The sequence below is a fragment of the Tenrec ecaudatus genome, chromosome 1, assembly GCF_050624435.1.
Source record: "Tenrec ecaudatus isolate mTenEca1 chromosome 1, mTenEca1.hap1, whole genome shotgun sequence".
In the NCBI taxonomy this organism is placed as follows: Eukaryota; Metazoa; Chordata; class Mammalia; order Afrosoricida; family Tenrecidae; genus Tenrec; species Tenrec ecaudatus.
The window spans coordinates 238,496,896-238,524,321 of NC_134530.1; the positions used below are offsets into that span (position 1 = coordinate 238,496,896).

Sequence of the window (27,426 nt, forward strand, 5' to 3'; positions counted from 1 at the left end):
AACCCAATTGCATCTACAACAATACACTTTCCAATGCATTCTACATGTGAACAAAACTATTCACCTCTCCAGTCCACGGTGAGAGAGGATTCACCAGGGGCTTAAACTATGTGTATTCCCCCTTCAGGCGTTGTTTGTTTTTAACTGAAACAGCTTTAAAATGAGTCAAAAGGGAGATGGAATGATAAGATGTTACATTTTGGTCTAACTATGTCTACCACAGTTGACTTTACAATGCTCTTTGTCTGATAACAGGGCTGCTATTCCCATTCCTCAATTGTGACTGGAGGGGATTTATCAGAGACTTAATCTATGCAAATGGATTTTGAGCTTTCCCTGTCATCCATAGTCTTGTGCAAACAAGGCCATGATTATTCTTTAATGAGATGGAAAAATGAATCACTAACCTTATATGAAAGGAAGGAACCTGGATAAGAATATGCCCATACCTACTGCCATAGAGCTGATTCCAACTATAAGACAGAGTAGAACTGCCCCTTTGAGGATTTTTTAAAATAAATCATTTTATTGGGGCTAACACAACTCTTATCACAATCCATACATACAGCAATTGAGTAAAGCACCCTTATACATTCGTTGCCCTCATCATTCTCAGAATTCGCCTTCCACTTGGGTTCCTGGAATCAGCTCATTTTCCTCCCCGCCCTCTCCTTCCCCAGTCCGTCCTCCCTCACGAACCCTTAATAATTTATAAATTATTATTTTATCTTATCTTACACTGCCTGGCGTCCCCTCTCACCCACTTTCCTCTTGCCCATCCCCCAGAGAGGAGGTTACATGTACATCCCCGAGATCGGTTCGCCCTTTCTATATCCCCTTCCCTCCCGGTATCGCTACTCTTACCACTGGTCCTGAGGGGTTCATCCGTCCTAGATTCCCTGTGTTTCCAGATCCCTACTGCACCGCTGTGCATCCTCTGGTATAACCAGGTTTGCAAGGTAGAATTGGGATCATGATAATTTGGGGGGAGGAAGCGTTCAAGAACTAGAGGAAGGTTTTGAGTTTCATTGTTGCTACACTGAACCCTGGGTGACTCATCTCCTCCCCACTACCCTTCTGCAAGGAATGTCCATCTCTGTACAGATGGGCATTGGGTCCCCATCATGAACTCCCCTCATTCACGGTGATATGATGTTTTTCCCCGCCTTTGTTGTTTGAAACCTGGTGCCCTCGGCTCTTCATGATCACACATGTTGGTGTGTTGCTTCCATGTGGGCTTTGTTGCTTCTGGGCTAGATGGCTGCTTATTTACTTTCAAGCCTTTAAGTCCACAGACGCTATATCTGTCAATAACCGGGCACCATCAGCCTTCTTCACCACACTTATTTATGCACACATTCGTCTTCAGCATTTATGTGAGGAAGGTGATCACACAATGATGGTTTTTGTTGTTTGGTGTCTGCTACCTGGTCTGATCAACACCTTGTATTCACTTATGCTATGTGCTTCTTCTCTGTGGACTTTGTTGCTTCTGAGCTAGATGGCCACTTGTTTTCCTTCAAGCCTTTAAGACCCCAGACGCTATATCTTTTTGATAGCTGGGCACCATCAGCTTTCTTCACCACGTTTGCTTATGTACACGTCTGTCTTCAGTGATCATGTCGGGAAGGTGGGTATCATGGAATGACTGTTTAGCTGAGCAAGGTGCTATTGTATTGAGAGTGTGTGCATAAGGAGGCCCAGTGCCCACCTGCTACCCTACTACTGAACCTATAGATATATGCACATAGGTCTATTTCCCCTGCCCCTTTGAGTTTTTGAGGCTTTAAATCTTTATGGGAACAAGCAGCCTCTACTTTCTCCATTGGAGTGGTTGGTTGATTACAACCGCTGACCTTGTGGTTAGCAGCCCAATGTGTAACGCAGTGTGTCATCAGTGCTTCTGTCTGGATAAGGAATGTACTACTAAAGAAGAAGAACAAAATCTCCTACACTGCTAGGGAAGTCACAACAGGCTACAATGACAGGCACAGACCAATAGAACCGAATTGAGAACTCAGAAATAAATCCATCCACAGATGGATTGCTGATTGTTGACAATGGGCTGAAACCCAGATGCAATGAGAAAACCACAGAAACAAGTGAAAGCACCCAGTAAGGTGACTTTGTACAAGGTCAACCTACAAAAGCGATACCTTTACAGTAATAAAGAAAACGCTAAAAGGGAAATTAGCAAAGCAATACTATCTAATAGCCACACAAAAGATAATGTAGGAATAAATCTAGCCAAATACAAAAGACATATAAAATGATCTGAAAATGAAAACTGAAAACCACTAGTACAAGAAACCAAGTGAAGCCTCCCTAAGTGAAAGGATATTCCATGTATAAGGTGCCCTGGTGGTGCAGTGGGCGTCCCACTGGGCTGATAAGCACAGAATGAACAATTCAAAACCACCAGCTGCTCTGTGAGAAAAAGATGAGGCTTTTTATTCCTGTAAATATTCAGTCCTGGAAACCCACTGGGGTAGTACCACTCTGCCGTGTACAGTTTCTATGAGTGTCAAGGTCTCGAGGCCAGTGTGTTTGAGTGTTGCTGATAAGACTTAATATTGGGAAGATCTCAATACTACACAAAGTCGCCTGTAGATACAATGCGATCAGATCTTCATTCATAGAAAAACTAACCACAGACTCTAAATAAGAAAACCCCGATAAGCAAAGCACTACTAAAGGAGAGGAACACCATAGGAGATATCTCACTGTCACACAGATATTACAGTCAAGGCAATCCAAACATCCTGACCGGTACACTGGCAGACACATAGAGCATTAGAACACAATTAAAACTACCCCAGAAGTAGCTTCATCCGCATGTGGACAGCTGATCTTTAACAAAGGCCCATAGTTCTTTACATGGGACCGAGATAGTCTCTCTAACAAACAGTGCTGTTAAAGAAAAGTCCATTTGTCGAAAATGAAACAATTCATGTCTCACAGCATACACATTAGTGAATTCAAAATGAATCTAATACCTAAATGTAAAATATCAAACTGTAAATATTAGCAAATTAAAAACAGGGGAAAACTTAGGGGCCGTGTTATATGGCATAAATGTACTATCAAACCAGTGTTTCCAAAAGTGGGCAATATTTCCTAAGGGGATGTTGTAATGATCAAAAATGCACAAAAGCACAGGATATCCTTGATTATAGGCTGTATGACAATTTTTAGTTACCGGGTGGTGGGGGGGGCGGTGAGTAATTATTTTTACTGAAAAGAAGATGGTAGGCCAAATAAGTTTAGAAGTCTATGTATCAAAAAATACTAAAAATGGACAAAGAGTAAAATGCAAACTAGATAACTGGGACCTCTAGTAATTAAACAAAATTCCTCAAAATACTTCACCAAAAGAGTACAAAGATGCTACATCCCAAGAAACAAATTTTGGCATATTTTTTGACAATGACATGTAAGACAAAGGACTAATCTGATAGAAAATTTAAACACCTCAACAACAAAATGAGAAACGATCCAATTAACATTTGGGCAGAGGACATGAGTAGACACCTCACCAAAGAAGACATTCAGATGCCTTGATAAAACTTTTAAAGAAATTTTCCTGATCATCAAGTCATTCAAGAGATGAAAATCAAAGAAACAAGATATCATCTCATGCCAGCTTTAATAGCAAAGGCAAAAACAAAATCAGAAAACAATAAAGGCTGTTGAGGTTGTAAAGAGATCACGGTCGTCACACATGGCTGACGGGACTATCATATTAGTTTAAGTAAGAAAGATGGCACTTACTTAAAAAGTTGGAAATAATAATACCGTATGACCCAGCAATCCTACTACTACAGAAATGAAAGCCCACACAAACACATCTATTCATCTATTCACAACAGCAAAACATTAGAAACAACCTAACAACCCATTAACGAATGCATGGATTAGCAAACTATGCTGCATTCATATAATGAAATACCAGGCAGTGTTATAGAGCAAGGAAACACCAGCTAAATGTCTCATAACATAGATGAACCTGGAAGACATTATGCTAAGTGAAATTAGTCGATTATAAAAGGATAGACATCAGGTAAAGACATCCCTGTAAAAAATCGTGAAAAGGCTTATACACAAAAAGAAACAGCTCATGCATATTACCAGGGATAGAAAGGGAAGAGGGTGTAAATTAGAGGAAAAATAACATTCACTTGGTGAAGGGAATGGCAATGTGGCATAAGGAAGCACTCAGTACAAAATGATCAAGGCAAAAGAAAGCAGTGGTAGAAGCACAAGAATTAAATATATGCTCTTAGAAACAATCATATAATTATAGTATAACAATCAATCTGTGAGTGACTACATAGATACACACATAAGCTAAACAGGTATGGGAAAGCTAATTGGACAATACCCACAAATACGTCTATAGGTTTGGCAGAAGATATTTCTTCATATGTGCTGAAAATATATCCATGGATCTAGTATAGCACATGTGGGTAATATTATGAAAATTCCCAGTCATAACGAAACACCTTGAAGGAAGGAGTCCCCGAGGTGGGGCCCAGGACCACAGTCTCAAGGAACATCAAGGCCAATGGACACAACATAGTCCACATGAGCATGGTTTTTTAAGGCTTGTGGGTGGACATCTAAGGTGCAACCACTGAGCTCCCCCTGTCTGGAGCCAAGAAGAATGAAGAAAATAAAATACACGTGGAAGAAATTAGTCCAAAGAACTAATGAGCCTCATAAACCTCATCATTCAAGACCCTGAGACCAGAAGAGCTAGATGATGACTATCATTACCGACTGCTCTGAAATGGGCCACAATTGAAAGCCTTGGATAGAGGGGGAAAAGGTAGGACATGATTGAACATCATAAAAACCAGGTGCATTGATTTCACAGAGACTGGTGAAACCTTGAGACGGTGGCTAGAAATTACCCTTCTATCCTGGAAGTGAACGCACCCACGTGCCTTAACTTCCACCTAAGGAATACGTAGACCTAAGAGGTAAACCATGACATGAGGGAGGTGGGCATGGCTTACAGTAATCAAACATATGACATCCAAAGATAGCCTTTGTCCAGGAGTAGAGCTCAGAGAACAGGAAGAGATAGGAGGTGGTAAAACTGCTGTTGTTGTGAGAATGGTAATCAGTGTCAGGAAAGAAAATGGGTGTGATTTGTTGACTGGAGAAAGCAACGTGCTTGGTAAATTTTTACCCAGACCTTAGTTAAAAAAACAAAAGAAAACAAATTTGCAATCCCAACTCATAGTGAACCTACAAGACAGGGTAGAAGTGCCCCTGTGGGTTCCTGAGATTGTAACTTGATTGTTTTGTTTTTGTTTGAATTAATAAATCACTTTATTGGGGGCTCTTTAAGCTCTTATAACAATCCGGATATCAATTTTATCAAACACATTTGGACACATATTTTCTTTCTGCTTGATCCCTTGGTAGCAGCTCCTCATTATTCCCTATTTCCCCCACCACATCCTTGTGAACCCCTGATAAATGATAAATTATGATTATTTTGGAAAGCCTCATCTTTCTCCCATGGAGCAGCTGGCGGTTTTGAACTGCTGACCTTGTCTGTGGTTAGCAGCGCAACGCATAACCCACAACAGCACCAATTGAGAGCAAAAACAAAAGCACACCTAGGGCAGACATTTTAAGTACATGTCCTCACCACACCATGCCCCTCCAATAGAAACAGTCACTGCTCTCGTTCATGCTCTCCACCTCAGGGCAGCCAGTGCCCCTAGGATACTGTCTCCCTTCAAAAAGCTCCAGACCCTTCTGGCCTTATTTTAACCCTCTGCACATTTGGTGGCATCCAGACTATGGAGGACTTGGGATGCTGCCCCCACAGATCCTTACAAAAAGTTATAAGATATATATTTAAAGTTTCATTATAAGGTTAAAGGAATATTTAGAGTTTGGATAGTTATATATGCTTTTACTGAGAGAATCCTATATTAAATGATGTAATGCTAAATTAAATTATGTAATCCTAATTGGAAGATAAATTTTAATGAAAGATTATTTATGAACATCTAAAGATATATATTTAATATTATCTACAGATAGATACATAGATATGCCAACACAGAAACTTGGGTATGCATCCAGTGTTACTTAAATTTAATGAAACATTATGGTTACATGAAAGTAAAATTAATTTCTGGGTAGGGAAAAACCTTTCAGCCTTGCCTTCTCAGTTAACCAGTACCCTGAGACAGCAAATTTTGCTCAGACACAAAGAAAAAAATATAATATTAAAATGCAATTCAGAAGTGATAAAAACTGTAAGTGGAACAGCCGGCTCACAGTCCCTCCTTTGTATACTCAGGGACCTTGGGGATGTGTGTGTGTGTGTGTGTGTGTGTGTGTGTGTGTGTGTGTGTACGAGCATGCGATGTCCACTGCATGTGCAAATTAGCAGAGGAAAGACCATAATCTGTCTCTGTGAGAGACCTGTTCCCAAGAGCATATGTGATACCTGCTTCTGTAACTTTGTGCAGTTCTAAGATCTGTGCTCGGTTTATGTGTTGTTATTGTTTTAGACAGTGTTAGGGAACACCACAGTGCCGCCAGGGCAAACGAGGAGCTTACTAACAAACCCTGAAAAGAAACAGCCAGGCATGTGGAAATGAAGGAGATGGCAATCCTCTTTCCCCACATTTATTATTTTTAAGACACATCTAGGAACACCGTGCCTACAATAATTTTCCAAATGAATTAATTAAATACAGTTAATTCAATAAAACCTTTCTTGAGGTGAATACAATAATACATGTGGAAATGTTGACACAGTAATAATTCAATAAGTAGTAATTGAATATTCATCTAATTTGTTTTAAATCATAATTTTATAATATTTCCTTCTTGGTCGAACAAATATACAAATTTTATATCTGGAAAACATTTGTTGAATGGAATTTTACCAATGTTACATGGAAAACATTTGATGAAGTACTCCAATGAAAAATACTGTGTCTACATATAACTTCTTCTCTGGGGGATGGACTACAGAAAAGTGGGCGAAGGCAGACATCGGACCGTGTAAGGATATGACAAAATAATAATAATTTATAAATTATCAAGGGTTCATGAGGGAGTGGGGAGCAGGGAGGGAGGAGGAAAAATGAGGAGCTGATATTAAGGGCTCAAGTAGAAAGCAAGTGCTTTGAGAATGATGATGGCAACAAATGGACAAATGTACTTGGCACAATAGATGTATGTATGGATTGTGATAAGAATTGTATGAGCCCCCAATGAAATGATTTAAATATATATAAATTTTTTAAAAATTTAAAAGAACTGACAAATAAAAAAGTATGGATAATATTTTATAATATCCTGTTTTGATAGCTATGAGTAAAACATCTGAAAAATGATCATCAAACCATAATTTAAAATGAACATTAATTTGGTACTTAAAAATCATCTTATGGGGGCTGGTACAACTCTTATCACAATCCATCCACATACATACATTGTGTCAAGCACATCTGCACATTTGCTGCCATCATCATTCTCAAAACATTTTCTTTCTTCTTGAGCCCTTGATATCAGCTCCTCATTTCCCCTCCCTCCCCCACCTTCCCTCCCTCACGAGCTCTTGATATTTTATAAATTATTGTTATTTTTCCATGTCTTACCCTCTCCGTTTTCTCCCTTCACCCACTTTTCTGTTTCTAGTCCTACAGGGAGGGAATTATATGTAGATCCTTGTGATCAGTTCTCCCCTTCTCCCTCACCTTCCCCTTCCCCTCCTGGTATCACTATTCTCATTATTGGTCCTGAGGGGTTTATCTGTCCTGGATTCCCCATGTTTTCAGCTCTTATCTGTACCAGTGTACATCTTCTGGTCTAGCTGGATTTGTAAGGTAGAATTGGGATCATGATAGTTTGGGAGAGGAAGCATTTAGAAACTAGAGAAAGTTGTATGTTTCATCATTGCTTCACTGCACCCTGACTGGCTCTTCTCCCCACCACCCTCTGTAAGGGGCTATCCAGTTGCCTACAATTGGGCTTTGGGTTTCCACTCCACACTCTCCTTCATTCACAGTGATATGATGTTTTTTGTACTTTGATGCCTGATAACTGTTCCCATGGACACCTTGTGATCACACAGGCTGGTGTGCTTTTTCCATGTGGGCTTGACTGCATATCAGCTAGATGGCTTTTTGTTTACCTTCAAGCCTTTAAGACCCCAGATACTATATCTTTTGATAGCCGGCTACCATCAGCTTTCTTCACCACATTTGCTTATGTACTTTCTTGTCTTCAGGGACCATGTCGAGAAGGTGAGCACCATGGAATGCTAGTTTAACAGAACAAAGTGTTCTTTCATTGAGAATATAATTGAGTAGAGATCCAAAGTTATCTGCTAGAATTTGGTACTTTTCTTAAATTGAAGTACTTTTAAATATCTGATAATTTTGTATGGTGTTATAAAATATTTATTATAAAAATAAAATTGTTCTAACTAAGTCATTCATATTTCATGAGCGACATCCTTTAATAATATTTTTGCTATGCCATTTTTATTGAGAGTAATGAGTAAAGAACAATATCAGTGGCTTTATTTTTTAAAATCTGTTTTATAAAGACTGCCAGATAATGGATTCCCATTACAGATCTTCCCTCCCTACAAGAATATATATTTCAATTTGGATCCTTTTAGTTCCTGTTCTTCCCTTCTTAACTTCTATTGCGTTTACTAGCTACAGATCAATTTCCTCAGTATTTTCCTCAAAGTAAGTTTATCGGAGATAAATTATAATTTGGCTAGGTATAGGATTCTAGGTTGAAATTTATTTTCTTTAAATATTTTAAGTCATAGGTCCATTGCCTTCTAACTTGCGGGGTTTTTGTCGAGGCACAGTGTTAGTCTAATGCCTGATCCTCTGCCCGTTAATTATTTGACTTCTAGAAGCTTCCAGGAGTCCCTTCTACTTTTGCATGCTTTCCTTGGAATTTCATGTTATTTCTTTAATCTAGAAACTTTTTGAATTCTGTATTTTCTTTGTAAGGTTCTTTTTAGGAATTCTTGCCTTTTTCTTATCTACTTTTACTTCTGGGTAATCCCAACATTTAATATTAGACCTATTGAAACCTATTTTATCTCCTATTTTCCATTTCTTTGTCTTTTGTTCTATAGTCTATAATATTTCCCTGGTTTTATCTGAGATGACATTGAGGAAATATTTCATTTTAAAAATCATTTTATTGGAGACTTATACAACTTTTATCACAATCCACACATCCATCAATTGTGTCAAGCACATTTGTACATTTGTTGCCCTCAGCATTCTCAAAACATTTGCTCTCCACGTAAGCCTCTGGCATCAGCTCCTCATTCCCCCCTCCCTCCCCACTTCCCCCTCCTTCATGAACCTTTGATGATTTATAAATTATTATTTTGTCATATTTTACACGGTCCCACGTCTCCCTTCACCCACTTTTCTGTTGTCCGTCCCCCAGGGAGGAGGTTATATGTAGATCCTTGTAATCCGTTCCCTCTTTCACTCCACCCTCCCAGTGTCACCACTCTCACCACTGGTCCTGAAGGGATCATCTGCCCTAGATGCCCTGTGTGAGGAAAGATTTCATTTTATTATTTTCTATTTTTCAGAATTTTCTCTTTTCCTCAAGTATTCATTTTTCAAACAGTAACATTCTGTTTTCGTGTCTTGGGATATCATATATTTTTAATACATTAATGAAGTTTTTCCGGAGTTTATTCCTCCTTTCTTCATTATGTCTGATTCCTCCAGGTCACCTTGTAGGTTTGGCCCTGTGTCTGTCATTCATGTCGCTGGTTTTCCTCAACTGATGTTACATTCTTTAATTAATACTTAAAAGGTAATTCTAAGTATAAGAATGGAAACTAATGTGCGTGCGGGAGTAAATTTTAGACTGAATGACTTCATTATAATACAACACTTCAATGAATAAATCTCAAAGATTGATATTTTAAGTGTTTTATTTGAGAACTCTCTTTAGCTTCCAAAAAATGCAATTGATCTCCCCAAAGTAACACTGTGGAGTAAGCATTGGACTGCTAATCCCAAGGTCAATGGTTCAAAGCCACCAGCCACTCTGGGGAAAATGAGGCTGTCTGTGACTATAAAGATTTACAGCCTTGGAAACCACACACAGGGTGGCAAGGAGTTGGAAACCAGTTGACGACAGTGGATTTGATTTTGGTATTTTGACCCTTCACTTAGAAATGAGCTAGGAAATGACTGCACAGGAAGACTTTTGAATTAAAAGTCCCGTGTTCTAGTTGATGCCTTATGCTGACCTTGCTTTGTGTTTGTGTTCCCAAAGACCAGAGCTCTTTGATGTCCCTTTTTCTGGGAATAAGCTTCTAATGAGGTTACTTTAGAAAGAAAGGCCTGGCGATCTGCTTCTAAAGATCAGCGAATGGAAGCCCTGTGGGTCACAATAGGCCTATCCACGACTGATCATGGGGATGACACGGGGCTGGGCAGCATTTCCTCTACCCAGACATTGGGTCGAAGGAGTTTGGGGTGACCATCACTGTCAATAACAACAGTAACATGGGGGCATGTACTGGGATAAAGGCTGGGGAGTGTAATTCAGTTTTTTCCTTTCCGCTTTATTTCTCACCCTCCTTTTGTGCAGTTAAGTGGTGACTCTAGTCCTGCGCTTTCCCATAATCCTGCAGGACAAATCAGCTTATTTCTGGTGGGCACATCTCCCTTTCGGTACTCACATTTTGGTTCTCTTTACTCTGTGATGGCTCTTTCATCTGCGGAAACTTTGTTGGTATTTTCTTTGCTGTCTCTTTCCTTCCACTTCTTTCTTCTTAGGGATTAATAGCATAGTTATACTCTCACTTCAAGGAAACCTGGTGGCATTGTGGGTTAGACATTAGACTGATAATGACAAGGTTGCTAGTTCATAGCCATTGCACAAGAGAAGGTGAGGCAGTCTTATAAGACTTACTTAGGTTCACTGTGAATAGGAATTGATTTGACAGCAGTGGTTCTGATTTGGGCATTTACTCTTATTTCAGTATGCTTGGGAGAAGGGTTTGACAATTTCACCAGATTACACAAGAAGCATATCACCATCTCAGCTGTTCTATGAGTTTATGTGACCTTTAAAATATTAAAATAATAACAATGAAAACAGCCACAGCAATTTAAAAGTAGTAGCTGCTATTAATTTTATTTCTGCTATTAGTACCCAGTTATTTATTGGCTACTTGCCCTTTTCAAGACTCCAAGGTAAGTGCTTTACTTAGGTTAAGTTGCTTACTCCTATTAGTGAATAGGTTCAACTGCTGACATTTAGGGAAGCAGCTGAGTGCTCAACCATGGTGTCACCAAGATTCTTCCCACAACGTTATATGCAAATACAGGTAGATTCTCAAAGAGGTCTAGTATGTTGCATGAGGTAACACAGACAGCCAGGGCACGGTGAGATGTATAGATCTGGTTTAATTGAAACTCCATGATTCATATTTGCCAACAATGCATCCATTTTTCTGAAGACTTAAGATTTAACCAGAATCAATGAGCATTGCCTGCATTAGCTGTCCTTGTCATTTTGGAGATACCATTTTAATGTTAAGAATATTTTTACTCACATTTGAAGGCTGATTTGTTTACCATCATTAATTAATAGATGTAATATTTGACACAACTTTATTTACAAAAGAGAGCCCTGGTGGCTTGATGGTTGAAGTGCTCAGGTGTCAACTGAAAGTTTGCTGGCTGGAACCACCAGCCAGTCTCCAGGAGGAAGATCTGGCTCTGTAGGTTCACAAAGATTCATAGCCTTGAAAACTCTATGAGGTAGTTCTCCCCTGTCTTATAGGGTTACTGTGAGTCAGATTTACATTTACAAAATAGTTGGGCCTAACAACACTCTTGTGAAGAAGGTTTTAGTATCTCCATTTGCAGAATTGGAAATGAATATTCCTAGAAGCTCAGTGACAGAAGTAGTAAGTGGTAGAGGTTAAAGCAGAATTTGAGTACTCTGATTGCAATCAGTATATTGTTTTTCACAATTCTGCATTTACTTCTCCAAACCTGATTTTTTAAAAGTCAAATGTCTTTAGAAATCCAATGAATAATCTGACCTGGTGATTGTATATTTCAGGTTTTTGCCGTTTTCATCCTACCATAAAAATGAGAAGTACGTACCATCCGTGTACTCTCCATGCAAGTATGACGCGGATCCCTACGGACAGCAGCACTTCCGAGAGGAGAATCCTAAGAAGTGGGTCAGTGCCAAGGTGAGATAATGCAGTATTTAACAATGGCTCTTATTTTCGGATGCTAAAACAGGTAGCAAATATAACTATTCTTATTATATATAACGCCTTCCTGCTTACAAAATTATGTATAATTGTTTTATGTAAAGATGGTGTTCCTTGTCTATGCTGACAGATTAAAAAAATCATTTTATTGGGGGATCGTACAATTCTTATCACAATCCATAGCATCAAGCACATTTGTTGCCATCATCATTCTCAAAACTTGCTTTCTAATTGAGCCCTTGATATCAGCTTCTTATATTTCCCCCTCCCTCCCCACTCCTCCCTCCCTCATGAAACTTCGATAATTTATAAATTATTATTTTGTCATATCTTACACTGCCTGATATCTCCCTTCACCCACTTTTCTGTCGTCCATCCCCCAGGGATAACGTTATATGTAGATCCTTGTAATCGGTTCCCCCTTTCTACCCCAACCTCTCTCCACACTCCCGTTATCACCACTCTCACCACTGTTCCTGAAGGGATCATCCATCCTGGATTCCCTGTGTTTCCAGTTCCTTTCTGTAGCAATCTGTACTAAACCTCTGATCTAGCCAGATTTGTAAGGTAGAATTGGGACCATGATAGTGGGGAGAGGAAGCATTTAAGAACTAGAGGAAAGTTGTATGTTTCATCGTTGCTACCCTCAACCCTGACTGGCTCATCTCCTCCTTGCGACCCTTCTGTAAGGGGGTGTCCAGTTACCTACAAATGAGCTTTGGGTCTCCATTCTGCACTCACCTTCATTTACAGTGATATGATTTTTGTTCTTTGATACCTGATTCCTGATCACCTCTACACCTCGTGGTCACAGGCTGGTGTGCTTCTTCCATGTGGGCTTTGCTGCTTCTGAGCTAGATGGCCACTTGTTTACCTTCAAGCCTTTAAGACCCCAAATGCTATATCTTTTGATAGCCGGGCACCATCAGCTTTCTTCACCACATTTGTTTATGCACACATTTGTCTTCAATGAGCATATTGGGAAGGTGGGCACCCACTGATATGATTTTTTGTTTTTTGATGCCTGATACCTGATCTCTTCTATACCTCGTGATCACACAGGCTGGTGTGCTCCTTACATGTGTGTTTTGATGATTCTGAGCTAGATGGCTGATTGTTTACCCGCAAGAAGAAGATTTCTTTTTTTTGATTAGTCATTTTTTTCTTAGTATTGTGTTCTTATACTTTATGGCTCAGATAACCTATGATCAAAGGCATGGATTATTGACAAGCCAGGGCTTATTCTGTAGCCACAAAATGGAGTGAAGATCTCTTGGGCATGGAGATCAGTGTTTACTTTCCCTTTCCTTGTATATATGTGTGATGTACATAGATAACATAATGCTTAACAAGCACCATTTTATTGTACATATATTGTGTGATATATGTGTGCATGTATAAGCGTCAAACATTTCTCATCGCTGTTGAGTCACCTTTGATTCATAGAAATTTTCAAGGTTAGAACAGATTTGCCCTTTGGCATTTCCAAGGCTATAATTTTTGTCAGTGCAGGGAGCCTCATCTTTCTGCTATGGAGTGGCTGGTGGTTTTAAATTGCTGACCTTATGTTACAAGTGCACCAATGCATAACTTATATGTAATGGTCTATAACTACACATTAATATTTATGTTGTATTTATAGGTAGGGAATAAATACAACCAATGTTAAGATGCCTTATTTTAACAAAAAAATTAGTGCAATCTCCAAAACAGCCCATACTTTCCCAAATTTAAACATTATGATTATTATATATATTTTGCATTTTATAGTTTGAGCATACTTTACTTAATTTTTGACTTAGAGTAACACTTTCAAATTGCAAGGAGTAATAAAACAGTAAATATAAATACTCCTTGTGTATATTAAAGATTCAATAAGGATTATAAATTATTAGTCACAATTGTGATATAGAAAATAAAGTAAATGAATATTTCAAAATCTTATTCCATAGTAATCTTTGCTCTTACATAACATTTTCTAAAATAGGAAAATACCAAGGTGTCTTATCCTTCTTGCTGGGTTCCTTTGAGTGGGTGTTGACTCAGTGACACTGTGTTCCACAGAGCAGACCATTGCTGTGTCGCTCAGCTTCCTTGCAATGATTGCTCTGTATGAGCCCACAGTTGCAGTCACTGCATCAAATCAAATCATTTTGTTTCCCACTTTTTTGTTTACCCTCTAGTTTCCAAATACTAAAACCTTCTCTATGGGGCATCACCTCCTATTAACTTGTTTAAAGCATGTGTGATAAAATCTTTTCACCTTCACTTCTAAGGCGTATCCTGGCTATACTTCTTCCAAACACAGATTCGTTCATTCTTCTGGCAGCTCAAAGTAGATTTAATATTCTTTGCCAACGAAATAATTCAACAACATCAATTCTTCTTTGGCCTTCTTTGCTTTGTCCAATTTTTGCATGCATATGAAGTGACTGAAAATGCATGGCTTGACTTAGACATACCACTGACAACTTTGCTTTGTAACACTTTGAAGATGTCACTTGAAGCAGATTTGCTTAAACAACATATCATTCAATAACTTGATTATTGCTTCCATAGAGCTTGAATTTGGATCCTATAGAAATGAAATCCTTGACAGTTTCAATATTTTCTCCATTTATCATAATGATGTTTATGGTTATGAAGATTTTTGCTGTCACTATATTAAGGTATAATGGAACCTACACTTTTTGACCTTTATTAGCAAGAGCTTCGAGTCCTCTTCTCTTTTACACACAAGGTTCCAGCAGTCGATATCGCAGTTCTAAATGAGCCTTGCTCCAATAATGGTTCCGCATTCTTCATGATATCATTGAGCTTCTCATTATTTGCTCAACCGCCATATTGAATAAGTATGGCGAAAGCATACACATTCACGAAATTTAAATTATACAATATTCCCCCTTTCTGCCTCTTGTTCTATGTTCCATTTCCACAATTAATTCTTCTGGAATTTTATTTTCCACTATGTTATCCATAGTTTATTATGATCCAGAACTGAATGCCTTTGCATGGTCAATCAAACACAGGCAAATAACTCTCTGGTCATTTTTGCTTTCAACTAAGATCAATCTGACGTCAGAAATGTTATCTCTTCTTCCACATCCTCTTCTAAATATGGCTTGAATGTCTCGCGATTCTTTATGGATGTTCTACTGCAGCTGTTTTAAAATTGTTCTCGCAAAATCTTTCTCGCATATGACATTATGATACCATTCAATATTTTTTGCATTCTGTTTGGGCACTTTTCTTTAGTGGCTGTCTTCCAATTTTTTGGGCACAGACTAGTGAGAACTTCCAGAGCTGCATTAATTTGTATGTTGTCAATTTCTGGGGACTTGCTTTTCATTGATGTATGCAGCATAGCTTGGACTTCTTCCTTAATACCAATAGGTCTTGGTCATCTTCTACCTCCTGAAATGATGTGGTCTTGATTGATCTTTTTGGGTATAGTAATTCTGTGTATCCCTAACATCTTTATTTCATGCTCTTAGAGGAGCTCGGGTGGCATAATGGTTCTACTCCATAAAGAGTACCAATTCTAGACACTCACAGGGTCAGTTCTACTCAGTCCTACAGGGTCACATTGACATGGCCAGGGGGAGTTTGGTTTGGCTTGGTGTTGTTCATTACCTTGCACAGATAATCCTTCAATATTACATCTAGAGACTTGAATATTTTCTTCAATGTTTTTAACTTCAGAAATGCCAAGTGTGTTTCCCCTTTCCTTTCTAACTCCATGTCTTTGCACATTTCATTATAATACATTATCTTCTGGAGCTACCTTTGAAATGTTAACTTTAGTTCATCATTTCTTTATTCACTTCAGCTACCCCACGTTTAAGAGCAAGTTTATGATGAGAGTCTCTTCTGACATTCACTTTGGACTTTTCTTCCTATCTTGTCCTATTAACGATCTTGTGCTTTCTTTGTCTCTGTGACTTGACATCATCCACAAGTGTTCTGGTCTTTGGTCATTGGTGTTCATAGTGTCAAATGTGCTCCTGAGGTTGCTTTTAAATTCTGGTGGCATGTACTCAAAGTTGCATTTTGGCTCTTGTAAACTAGTTTCTTTTTTTTCAGCTTCTACTAGAACAGTGGTTCTCAACATTCTTAATGCTGCAACCCTTTAATATAGTTCCTAATGTTGTGGTGCCCCCCAACCATAAAAGTATATTTGTTGATACTTTATAACTAATTTTGCTACTGTTATGAATCAGGTGACCCTTGTGAAAGGGTCATTTGACCCCCAAAGGTGTCACAACTCACAGGTTGGGAATCGCTGTACTAGAACTTGGATATTTGCAATTGATAGTTCAATCTACAGTCAACCCTTGGCCTTGTTCTGATTGGTGAGATCGATCTTCTCCACTGTCTCTATAGATTTAGCCAACTTTATCCTTCCATTTGAGTCCATTTGGTGAATTTCCTATGTATAGTCACTATTTATGACTCACAAATAGTGCCTATAAGATACTATTTAGACACTCTTATAACACTATTATAGAACCTATAAGAGTTGCCCTGTTTTTTTCTATTTGAGGTTTCATATCTTTATGGGAGCAGAAGGCTTTATCTTCCTGTTGCAAAGTGGCTGGTGGTTTTGAACTGCTGACCTTATGGTTTTCAGCCCAAGTCAAAACCTTCTATACCAACAGGACACTATTTATTATGTTGAAAAAGATATTTGAAATTAATAAGTCACTAATCTTTCATTTAATCCCCTATTTAATTTCTCTCACTATGGTCATATTTTTCAACTACTGATCATCCTTATTTGTTTCCAACCTCTGCATTTCAGTGATCAGTAATTATAAATGCATCTGAATTATGGATTTGGCCAATTTCAGATGCAGATTTTGGTATAAATCTTCAATTTTTTAATTTATATCATTAGTGGTTGGCTCATAAACTTATGGGCATATGGATTTACCCTATTGCTGATAGCATTGTTCTTCAGAATATATTTGGAAACATTCTCTTTAATGACAAATATGAGCCCATTCATCTTCACTTTTTTATTCATAATGTAATAGTTAGGTTTTACGTCAGTTTAGCTGGGCCAGAATTCTTCCATGATTTGCTCCAACTTCATGTGGGAAGAATAGGGTAGAGTGTCACCTCCTTTTCTGGTTACATCCTTGATTCAATTGCTGGAAGTTTCATTAGCACTCTGGCCCACTCTTATTATAGATGGATATTCTGTGGAAGCTAGCTCACTTTTTTTTTTTTTTTTTTTGCTGGATCAGGATCCTGTATCTGGTTTAACAACTTCCGTTTATATTACTTGCTGATCTCGGGAGCCTTGGATTCATTCAGTTTTGCACTAACCAGCCGATGATCTTCCTGCTTTAGCTATCTTCCTGTTCACCAGCCCCTGCAGCCACATGGGTCAGGAGAAGCCTAAACTGATCCACATCCTCCACAGTGCGGACCCTTTCTTGATATACATCTCTTTCAATATCCATACACATTCTAGTTTTGCTTCTCTAGAGAACTTAGCCTAACCTACCCAACATAGTTGGCCCTATGTTCATCTTCCAGAATGACTAATACTGATCTATTTTGGCTCAGTATTGCCCAAGAATTCGATCTCTATGGGTTCTCTTTCATGTTTGGCAGAATTCAGCTTTTCCATAGTCACACTTCATACATTGCACAATTTTATTATTAATGGAGTTTGAAGTTAATTCTATTATTTTAGGGTTTGCCACATAAGCATGCGAAGGTCCTCATAGTTTGACTCTTTCCACATCATTAAGGTTGAGTCATCTTTGAAAAGGCTCAGTGGTATTTTGAGGGCTTTCCAACTTTGAGGTCTTATTTCCTGACAATTTACCAGGCAATTTCCCCTTCCTATTCATAGGTTTTCAGTGGCCAAGTCTTTCAGAGGGAGATTACCACGCCCTCCTATATGGTCTCTCTTAGTCTGGAAGTGTTACTGAAACTATTCACCATAGATAACCCTGAAAGTATTTTTGAAATACTAGTGGTGTAGCTTTCAACTTCACAGAACATTCAGAATGACAAACTGATAGGAGAGTTGTGAGTCTTATACTGAAGGTGCTGAAAGAGGATCATACTTACTCTGGGTCACCTTTTGTGTAACAAAATATTCACTTGGTTATAGTATAGTTTGCACAACAAACTGAAGAAATGACTTTCTGGACTGGACTTAGGGCTATTGAGTTTTGCATTCATCTAGGCCTATTAATTCTGTTAATAGTCTCTTAGTGAAAACTTATTTCTTTATACACCACCTCTTTCCAGAATGGAATGAAGGCATCTTAATAAAAAGCATGAATATAGGTAATATTTTAGAAATTAGAACAAAATGATCTAAGAAAAGAAGGGTGCATGTATCTCTGAAATAGAGGGAATCATGACTGTGGTAGGATGTGGTGTAGGAATCATCACTTGTTCATGTCCAGGATGAAAAAAAATGCACATGTTATAGCCTCATTTCCATTTTCTTAAAGCAGCGGTTCTCAACCTGTGGGTCGCGACCCCTTTGGGGGTTGAATGATTCTTTCACAGGGGTCCCCTGATTCATAACAGTAGCAAAATTACAGTTATTAAGTAGCAATGAAAATGATTTTATGGTTGGGAGTGGCCGCAACTTGAGCAACTGTATTAAAGGATCGCGGCATTAGGAAGTTTGAGAACTACTGTCCCAGAGGAAGAAAACATTCATGCCCTGAAGAACACCATGGTCTTTTTGTCCTCTACCAAACTCTAAGGGGAAAAAAATAAAAATTTAAGGAGCCTTGTAACTAACATGGGACTGCCAAGAAGTAACTTATGATGGGGAGTAACATTTCAGAAAATGTTCTTAGAAAACATTTCAGAAATTTTGTTTGTTTATTTTAATTGTGAAACTACCTTTTAGAAGATAGCATCCCTAAATGCTCAACAATAATTCCCGACAAAATGAATTTGAGGGCATTTAAAAATTTTGTGGGAAAATGGAATGAAAAGATAATGGAAATTTCACTAGAATCTTTTGAAGCCCTGTTGTAGACAGACAATGGGTAGTTCAGTCTTTTTCACTTGTAGAGCCAATTAGCATACCTAATGATGCTAGCATTAAGAATATGAGCTTCACACGGAAGCAAGCCAAGAAGGAAAAAGAGAGAGTGAGGGATTGGACCCTGTACTGGCACACCAAGTCCTGAGGATGACGTCCTTGCACAGAGCTGCTAAGGCACAGAGAGGACTGTAGGGTTGACGACAGCCTGAGACATGAAGGCCCCTTGCTGGAGCATACTGTGACAGAGGACAATACTGGGAACACATGGCAGGAAGTGAGTCCCCCTGACACCCCACCTCCTGCCAAAGTGGGGCAAACCAAGAAAGGAACAAAACAGATTAGCAGTGTGAGCAAAGCCCAAGATAGACTTCAGATGAAGAGGGCAGTACCTGGAACCAGGATCCAGGACCAGTGGGGAGAGAGTCACAAAGGTCAGCGGACAGACCTGGAACTATGTGCGCTTTTTCATTTTTTTGCTAGCTTTCCCCCCTCTTTTTATTCAATCTTCTGTTTTCTTTTTGTTTTGTCTCCATCGTGTTGTTTTGCCTATCTATATAGGATAGGCATGGGGAGCAAGCCCATGGAGAAAGTAACAGGACCGATGGTTTCAGAGGGACTTGTGGGTTTAGGAGGCTGGGCAAGGGATTGTTGATAAAACAATGCCATACATAGGGGAACAGCTAGTGAATTAAAATCAGCAATAATCAGGATGTAGATCCTGGTGGTGTTGGAGCAACAGCAATCTCACTGAGAGGAATTACTAAGAGGCAGAAGAGTGAGCATGATGGTGAGGCAGGAGGAAGGTAAAAAGAAACAGAGAAATGATCTAGGAAATAAAGCTATAGATAGAGGTATAAACAGGTATGTACATGTATAAGTATATTAATTCATAAAAATAGAGCTATTGCCTATGTTCATATATTTATATGGCAATACACTGAGCAAGTGTATGGACTTTGGGCCTCTGCCACGTTCTCCCACAATGCAAGAACACTTTGTTCTATCAACCTAGCAATCTGTGATGCTCACCCTCCTGACATGATCACTAAAGACAAAATGGGTACATAAGAAAATGTGGTGAAGAAAGCTGATGGAGCTTGGCTATCAAAAAATACAGTATCTGCGGGTCTTAAAAGCTTGAAGTTAACTAAGTGACTATCTATCAGAGATGAACCAAGCCCACATGGAAGAAGCACACCAGCCTGTGCAATCAATGAGGTGTCAATGGGATCAGGTAAGAGGCATCAGAAGACACCAAACAAACAAAAACCCATATTGATGAGAATTATGGGGGTTGGATCAGAGACCCAAACCCATTTGTAGACAATAGGACATCCCCTCACAGAAAGGTCACAAGGAAGGGATGAGTCAACCAGGGCGCACGCAGTATAGCACCAATGAAACACAATATTCCTCTGTTTCTTTGAGGCCTCCTCACCCCCACTATCATGACCCCAGTATTGCCTTTCAGTTCTAGCTATACCAGAGCATGTACACTGATATAGATAAGAGATCACAACATTCAGAATCCAGGTCAGATAAACCCTTCAGGAACAGAAAATGGGATTGAAATACCAGGAGGGTAGGGGAAGATGGGGGAAGGAGGGGGGGAAGGAGGAACTGATTCCAATGATTGACACATAACTCCCCCAACCAACCAGCCCCTAGTGGGACAAACAACATAAATGTGGATTAAGGGAGACAGTGGTTGGTGTAAGATATGAAACAAATAATAATTTATAATTTACCATGGGGTCACGAGGGTGGGACACGGGAAGGGAGGGAAAAAGAGGAGCTGATACCAAGGGCTCAAATAGAAAGTATATGTGTAGAATTGTTTGTTGTAAGAATTGATTGTTGTAAGAATTGTAAGAGCCCCCAATAAAATGATCTTTAAGAAAAAGAATATTTGCTAAATAAAAATTTTAAATTATTTACTGGCCTAATTTGATCGTGCATCATGTGACTTACACAATTTGCATTTGAAAACCCAATTTTGCTTTGGTGCCCTCTCACCATTTTACTTAATGAAATCATTATTTTTTTTAGTAAAGAACTTGCTATAGTAAGCTCCTTAAAAATAAGAAACAACCTTATGCAAAACACCTGTTTTGTAAAATGATACAGTACTTTCTCTTGGTTTTATAAAATGTATTCATTTTGCTTCCGAATTTTGACATATTCCAAGATTCCATATTCAGAGCTAAATTATGCAACCTCCTGGAAATAGAGAGTCTTTTGAATATTTAATACAAAGGAAAATAGTTATTTTTTGGGAGGAATCCTTGTGTGCCCCTGTGTGCTTTTAGAAAGTATATATATTGACTTCAAATAATTATATTTCATAAACAACTCTCCTATGTGATTCATAGAGTGTGATTAATACAGAATTAGTCATTTATAGGTTATATATAAAATAATTGGATTGTTAAACTAAGAATAATTTGGTATTTCCATTTGATATTAAATGACTTAAGTGAGACAAATTAGATGATTTTTTTAAGTAAGTATTATTTTCTTGACCTTTAGAAGACTTTGTTTCTTAATCTTGGGAACTAGAGACTCCACCTTATTCATTATCAGTGGATTAAAGAGTTATGGGGGACTTGTGTTTTAAGTTCAAATAGTGGAGAAGGAGGAGACTGCCTCAGCCTTATGTTATGTATACAATTTAAACGCACCTACAAAGGATCCTTAGTGACACAGTGGTTAAGTACTTGACACGGAGCCCAAAAGTTCCATGGGAGAAAGATGTAGTTTGCTCTTGTAAATTTTACCTCCTTGGAAACCCTGTAAGGCAGTTATACCCTATTTTACAGGGTCAGTTATGAGTCAGAATTGACTCATTGTCTCAGAACTGCTTAGCAGCAAGTGCACAGGGGATGTGAATGCAGTCGGTATATTTAAGTCAAGAGATAATCCAGTGACCTATATTTGATTCCTGTTTCTACCTTTTCCATCATGTCTGAAGAATATTATGTGATCTGAAAATTGTTTCCATTAAAGACAAACACACAAGTGTGGATTAAATCTCCTGAGCATCCCCTCTGACCCTAGACCAGGGATATGAATGGCCTTGCTAATTGTGCAGATGGCTTTGGAATGCGGCTGCTTGCATGTTAAAATTAATTAGGTTAAAATTGGGCACCTCGTCACTTGATCTCCCTTTGACCCATTTTAAAGTTGTCCTAGTTTTTTATGTTTTCTGCTTTATTTTTGATTGACGCTTTTTTTCTCAGTTTTACTTTGTTATTGTTGTTAGTTTTGATGTTGTTGTTTAATTGAGTTAAAGAGTGTTGTTTGAGAAAAACTCCAGCTTCAATACATAAGTATTCTTTCTCTAACTGCATTCATTTCAAATGTACCAAGTATTAGTTCATAGTTGCTTTATTTATTAATTCTCTTTATGTACGGTATACTATGCAAAAAACTAGGTCAACCATTTGAGATACAATATTATTTTTCCTGAAATTATTAAAATCAATAATGACAATAACATATACACTATTTTTCTTCAAAGTATAGAAATCAATAGTAAAATAATAGCACTTATATGTATTTTATTTATTTGTGAGCCATTTTAGAGTAAATTATTAGATTCTAAGGGAAATGTATTCAATAGTCACATTTTAAAATCTTTGGTAAATTACTTATAAACTCAGTGTTAATATCAATATTTAAAATAAAAGTGAAATTAGGTGAGAAAAGTCATGGTTCTAAATTTAATCTGTTTGAGTGGCTCTAAATTACAATAAAAAATTCAGTATACTAAAAACATCCCTTTACTTGTCAAAACATTCACATATGCTCATATTTACTGAAGCAGAAATGATCGTTTAAGGCCTTAATCTGAATTGGAAAGTACTTTCGTATGCATTTTAGACAACTGATTTTAATGTTCGTTTTTTCCCTTCTTTGAAAAATTCAGGAAGAACCTTTTCTAAGATGGCTCGTGTTGATAGAGCCTTCACCTACAAACCATGTAGGTGAATTACATTAGTAGAGCCCTCCTTTTTGTATGTTCATGTGCATTTTGGTCCTAAACAAGATTTTATAAGCTACAAAGCATAAAAATATCCAATGCTCTCAAGAATTAATTTAGAGAACCTAAGCATATTGCACAGAACATCAAGTTGACCTTTACCGTCTACAGCTTTTGGAATGGAGTGGGATGTGGAACACATCACAGATTTAATGTGGCACATCGCTATCTGCAGAAACTTGGGCGGGACTGTGACTGCTTGCCCATTGCACCCGGTGATTGAATCTGCTGTCACCAGCATCCTGATAATAATGAACATTCAGCTTAACGACCGTGATTATGATTATCATAATTGATGTGCAAGTGCAGTGTGTGAGGATCATTACAGCTGAACTGTACAGCAGAGAAACATGCCTCAGTTATGGATAATTTTACTTTTACGCATTGATTGGGATAAAATATGCCTTTCTATGTAACCAGAGCAGCTTCATATAATTTTAAGAATTTTCCACACATGTTGATTGATGATTATGCATTTGCTGAAAAACCGTTGTTTGTTTTGAGTTGTTTCATTTCATTAGGAAATGTACACAATTAAATAATTAGGTGTAATTGAGGGAAAAATATTTTGCTTATGAGGATGGCCCTCAATAATCAAATATTCAGTTTCAATGTTTCTTTCTCTTTCACAACACATCAGCGACTGAAGTTCCTTGATTCCTTCCTGCAATTACCCATATGTTAGTGGTCCTGATGTCAGTAGGCTTCAGGAAAAGAATATTTATATAAAGAAATATATAAATAGATTTAAAGATGTATTGGAGGAAGAGAGAAATGAGACTTCCTATTCCCATAAAAAGATGCAGTCTTGGAAACCCACAGGAGCAGTTCGACCCTGTCCTGCCGCATCCCTGTGAGTGGGAATTGATTTGATGGCAGTGAGTTGGAGTTTTATGGATGTATTTGGACAAGTGTATATTTGGGTCCACACATTGAAGGATTATAGATTTAAGTATATGAAATAAAGCAAATGATTGCATTGTATATTTATTAAGTAATATTTACCCCAAAGTCATTTAGGTATGCAATGTTTAAGTTGTATAAATTTATACTACCTTTGTTTTTAAGCATTGAATTGCATCTGATTGATTTTTTTAAATATTTGAGAACTTTTTCATGGTAATCTTCAAAATGGTTTCAAAGAATTTCATATTTTGATTTGAACTTATGAATGAAAGTATTGTGTGCAGTGATGTAGTCATGATTTTGAAAAGAGAAGGCCTGGCCAAGTTAAACTATCATAATTAGCTCAAGGGCTAAATTTGCATTTGACTCTAAAATATTGTATTTGAAGGATGAACAAACATGATAGAACAGATTTTTATAAAGAAACATGGTAATTCATTTTGATACCGAGAGATCTTTGCCTCAGAATATTAATAACTATAGAGCTCTAAAGAGACTATGCTGCACATTTCTTTCTAAGGTGTGTAAGATTGACATGACCCCAGGTAAGAGGCTTGCTCTAGATGTGCCGCTGTATACTGTGATAGCGGACAGAATCTTCGTTTGACAGTGAGAAACCTTAAAGCTCGCCGGTAACATTTTTCTTTGGCAAGTTTCAAGTCAATTTAGGAACTTATGAAAAGTTCCTCTACAAGTCTGTAGGTCTATGAAATAGCAAGATGCCCTACACTTCTCTGAATTCTTATCTGTCAGGAGCCCCAGTGGTCTAGGTAGTGTGCTGGGCTGCCAACTGCGAGGTCCGCAGTACAGAACCACCAGCAGCTCCACTGAAGAAAGATGAGGTTTTCCCATCCCTGGAAGACTTACTTTACAGCCTCAGAAACCCACAGAAACAGGTCTACCTGTGGTCAAAAGGTCACTTTGAGTCGAGTCAGAATGAACTTGATGGCAGTGGTTTGGGTTTGAGAGTAACAAATTAAAATTCTTGATCTAATAAAAATAATAGAACATGTTATTTTGGCACTTCTTTTTTAAATTTTATGTTTTTCATTTCCCCACGAACTTCATTTTTATTATGCGATATGTTAAAACTTCATTAATAATCAGGAGTTAATACATATATCATATCATTCCATAGTTTAATCACATCAAGCAGAATTGTACAATTGCTACCCTAATTAGTTTCCAAACATTCTTTACCTCCTGGATTCCTTGGCATCAACTCCCTTTTGCACCCTCCTCCACTAATGTACCTCCCCCCACCAAACCTTTATTCAACTTGCTGTCCCTATAGGTTCATCAATCCCAGAGAAAAAGCCAATGACTTAACACTTCTGATAGACAGCCTAATATGAATGGGAACCCCACCTCCCAAAAAAACAAAAATACAGAAAATGTTGAAAATTTACACTTCCCTGTGCCTAAACTCTTAATATGACACCCCTCCCCCCTTGCTTAAAGACCTCAATTTGCTGTTTCATGGGTGTTGGAGTGCAGGTTCACATCAGTAATGGGGGAGTTTAAGTTCCCTTACCGATTGCCGTCATCCCCAAGTATATTATCATTGCTTACTTTCTTTCTGTGACCTCTGGGTGATGTCTGATCTGCCTTGACGAAGGGCCAGGGCTTCCAAGGTCTAGAGGCTTAAAATGATTAGAAACACAATTAGAGAAAAGATTTTTGCATTAGAAAGAGTAACTTTGACCTTAGCATCCACAAAAGTGCACCATGTGGACACAGAAATTACCCCATAAAAATGAGCCCTGGTGGAAGAGTGCTAAACACAGTGGGCAGACATGTACCCGGTGCTTCACTGAGGAAAGAGAAGACAGTGCATTCTGTCCATCGCATCCTTGCAAACCCATGGGTCAGTTCTACTCGGTCACAATGAAAGTGGGTCAATTTGATGGCCAGTGCATTTGTGTTTTGGTATATTTTTACTCTAGAATATTCTTACTTCATTTTTACCTTATTTTGTTCCATTAATGATTACTTGAAAGAATGATACAAATTAATAATCATAAAAGTGGGCAAAATAGATTTTTTTCTGTTAGAATATTGAACATAACATTTGCTATCAGATGTATAATACATTTTCTCAAACTCACACAGACACAAGCATACACTTCATATCATCCCTTGGCAGTAATTTTATAATTTATGCTATATTGAATATCAAGATATTATTATATTTCTATTTTACTAGTACTTTTATTATGGGAATAAGTACTGAATTTTATCAAACAGTTGTTCAGCATGTAAAAGAATACTACAGAATTTTTCTCCTCCAACTCATTAAAGTAAGGAACTATATTACTATATACCCTCATATTATGTAAAACTTGTATTCCTGGTTTAAAGTCTACCAAGTTATAGACTGTTATTGTCTCAACATTATGCTGAAATGGATAAACTATGTATCTAGTGTTCTTAAAACTCAGCTAACATCATCTACTTTGACTTCCTTTCTATTTAACTCTTGAATCAACATAACCAAGTTAAGGATTACATCACTTTGTCATGTACATTTTATGGAAGTTGTAGATCAATGAAATTATTTAAAATATGTTTTAAGAAAGTCAAAAGATACAGAGTACCAAGCAAATCAAAGGAGTAAGCAGGAATAAGCAGGACGTGCTTCTATTTTTCTCTCAGATGACTCCTTCAGGTGGTGAAGATGATGGGTGTGTTTGCAAAGTGAGATTCTTCACAGTGTGAAAACATACCTGACTTATTCTACCACCAACCCTAGCACCCTGAAGGTCCAACAGAATTTATAGTACAGGGTTGTTAAAGAAACCGTATCTTAAAATGTACCTGGGTCTAATATATTTGTCTTACGTATAATTTTCTACTCTGCTATTGACCTCACCTTGCTATTTGTCAAAAGATTATTGACTAGGCTTCATAGGCACAGTGTGCAGGCACGCATCGTCATTTATCTCCAACTTTACAAAGCATTTTGCTTTATCGGACTTCAACTTCTCTGTTTTTGCTTGCTGATTGCACTCTTACTTTTAGCATGTGTCAAATAAGGCCATTGTTTCAGCACCCTTCCAGAAAAGGAGACACATCTCAATACAGCTGAATGTTCATTGTGCTAGCTTTCAAATGACATTTCTATTATTAGATAATAATAATCCACTATAATTATAGAGAATTTACAATATA

General features: G+C 37.9%; 1 protein-coding gene across 2 annotated transcripts in view; it reads left to right on the forward strand.

The window, feature by feature from the left end:
• The window catches only part of SPATA17 (spermatogenesis associated 17), a 282,434-nt gene that overhangs the window by 181,704 nt on the left and 73,304 nt on the right, over positions 1 to 27,426 (forward strand). For both annotated transcript variants that reach the window (XM_075530400.1, XM_075530408.1), the window contains one exon: positions 12,118 to 12,253. In XM_075530400.1, coding sequence (XP_075386515.1) covers positions 12,118 to 12,253 — 136 coding nt within the window. The remainder of the gene's footprint in view (positions 1 to 12,117; positions 12,254 to 27,426) is intronic.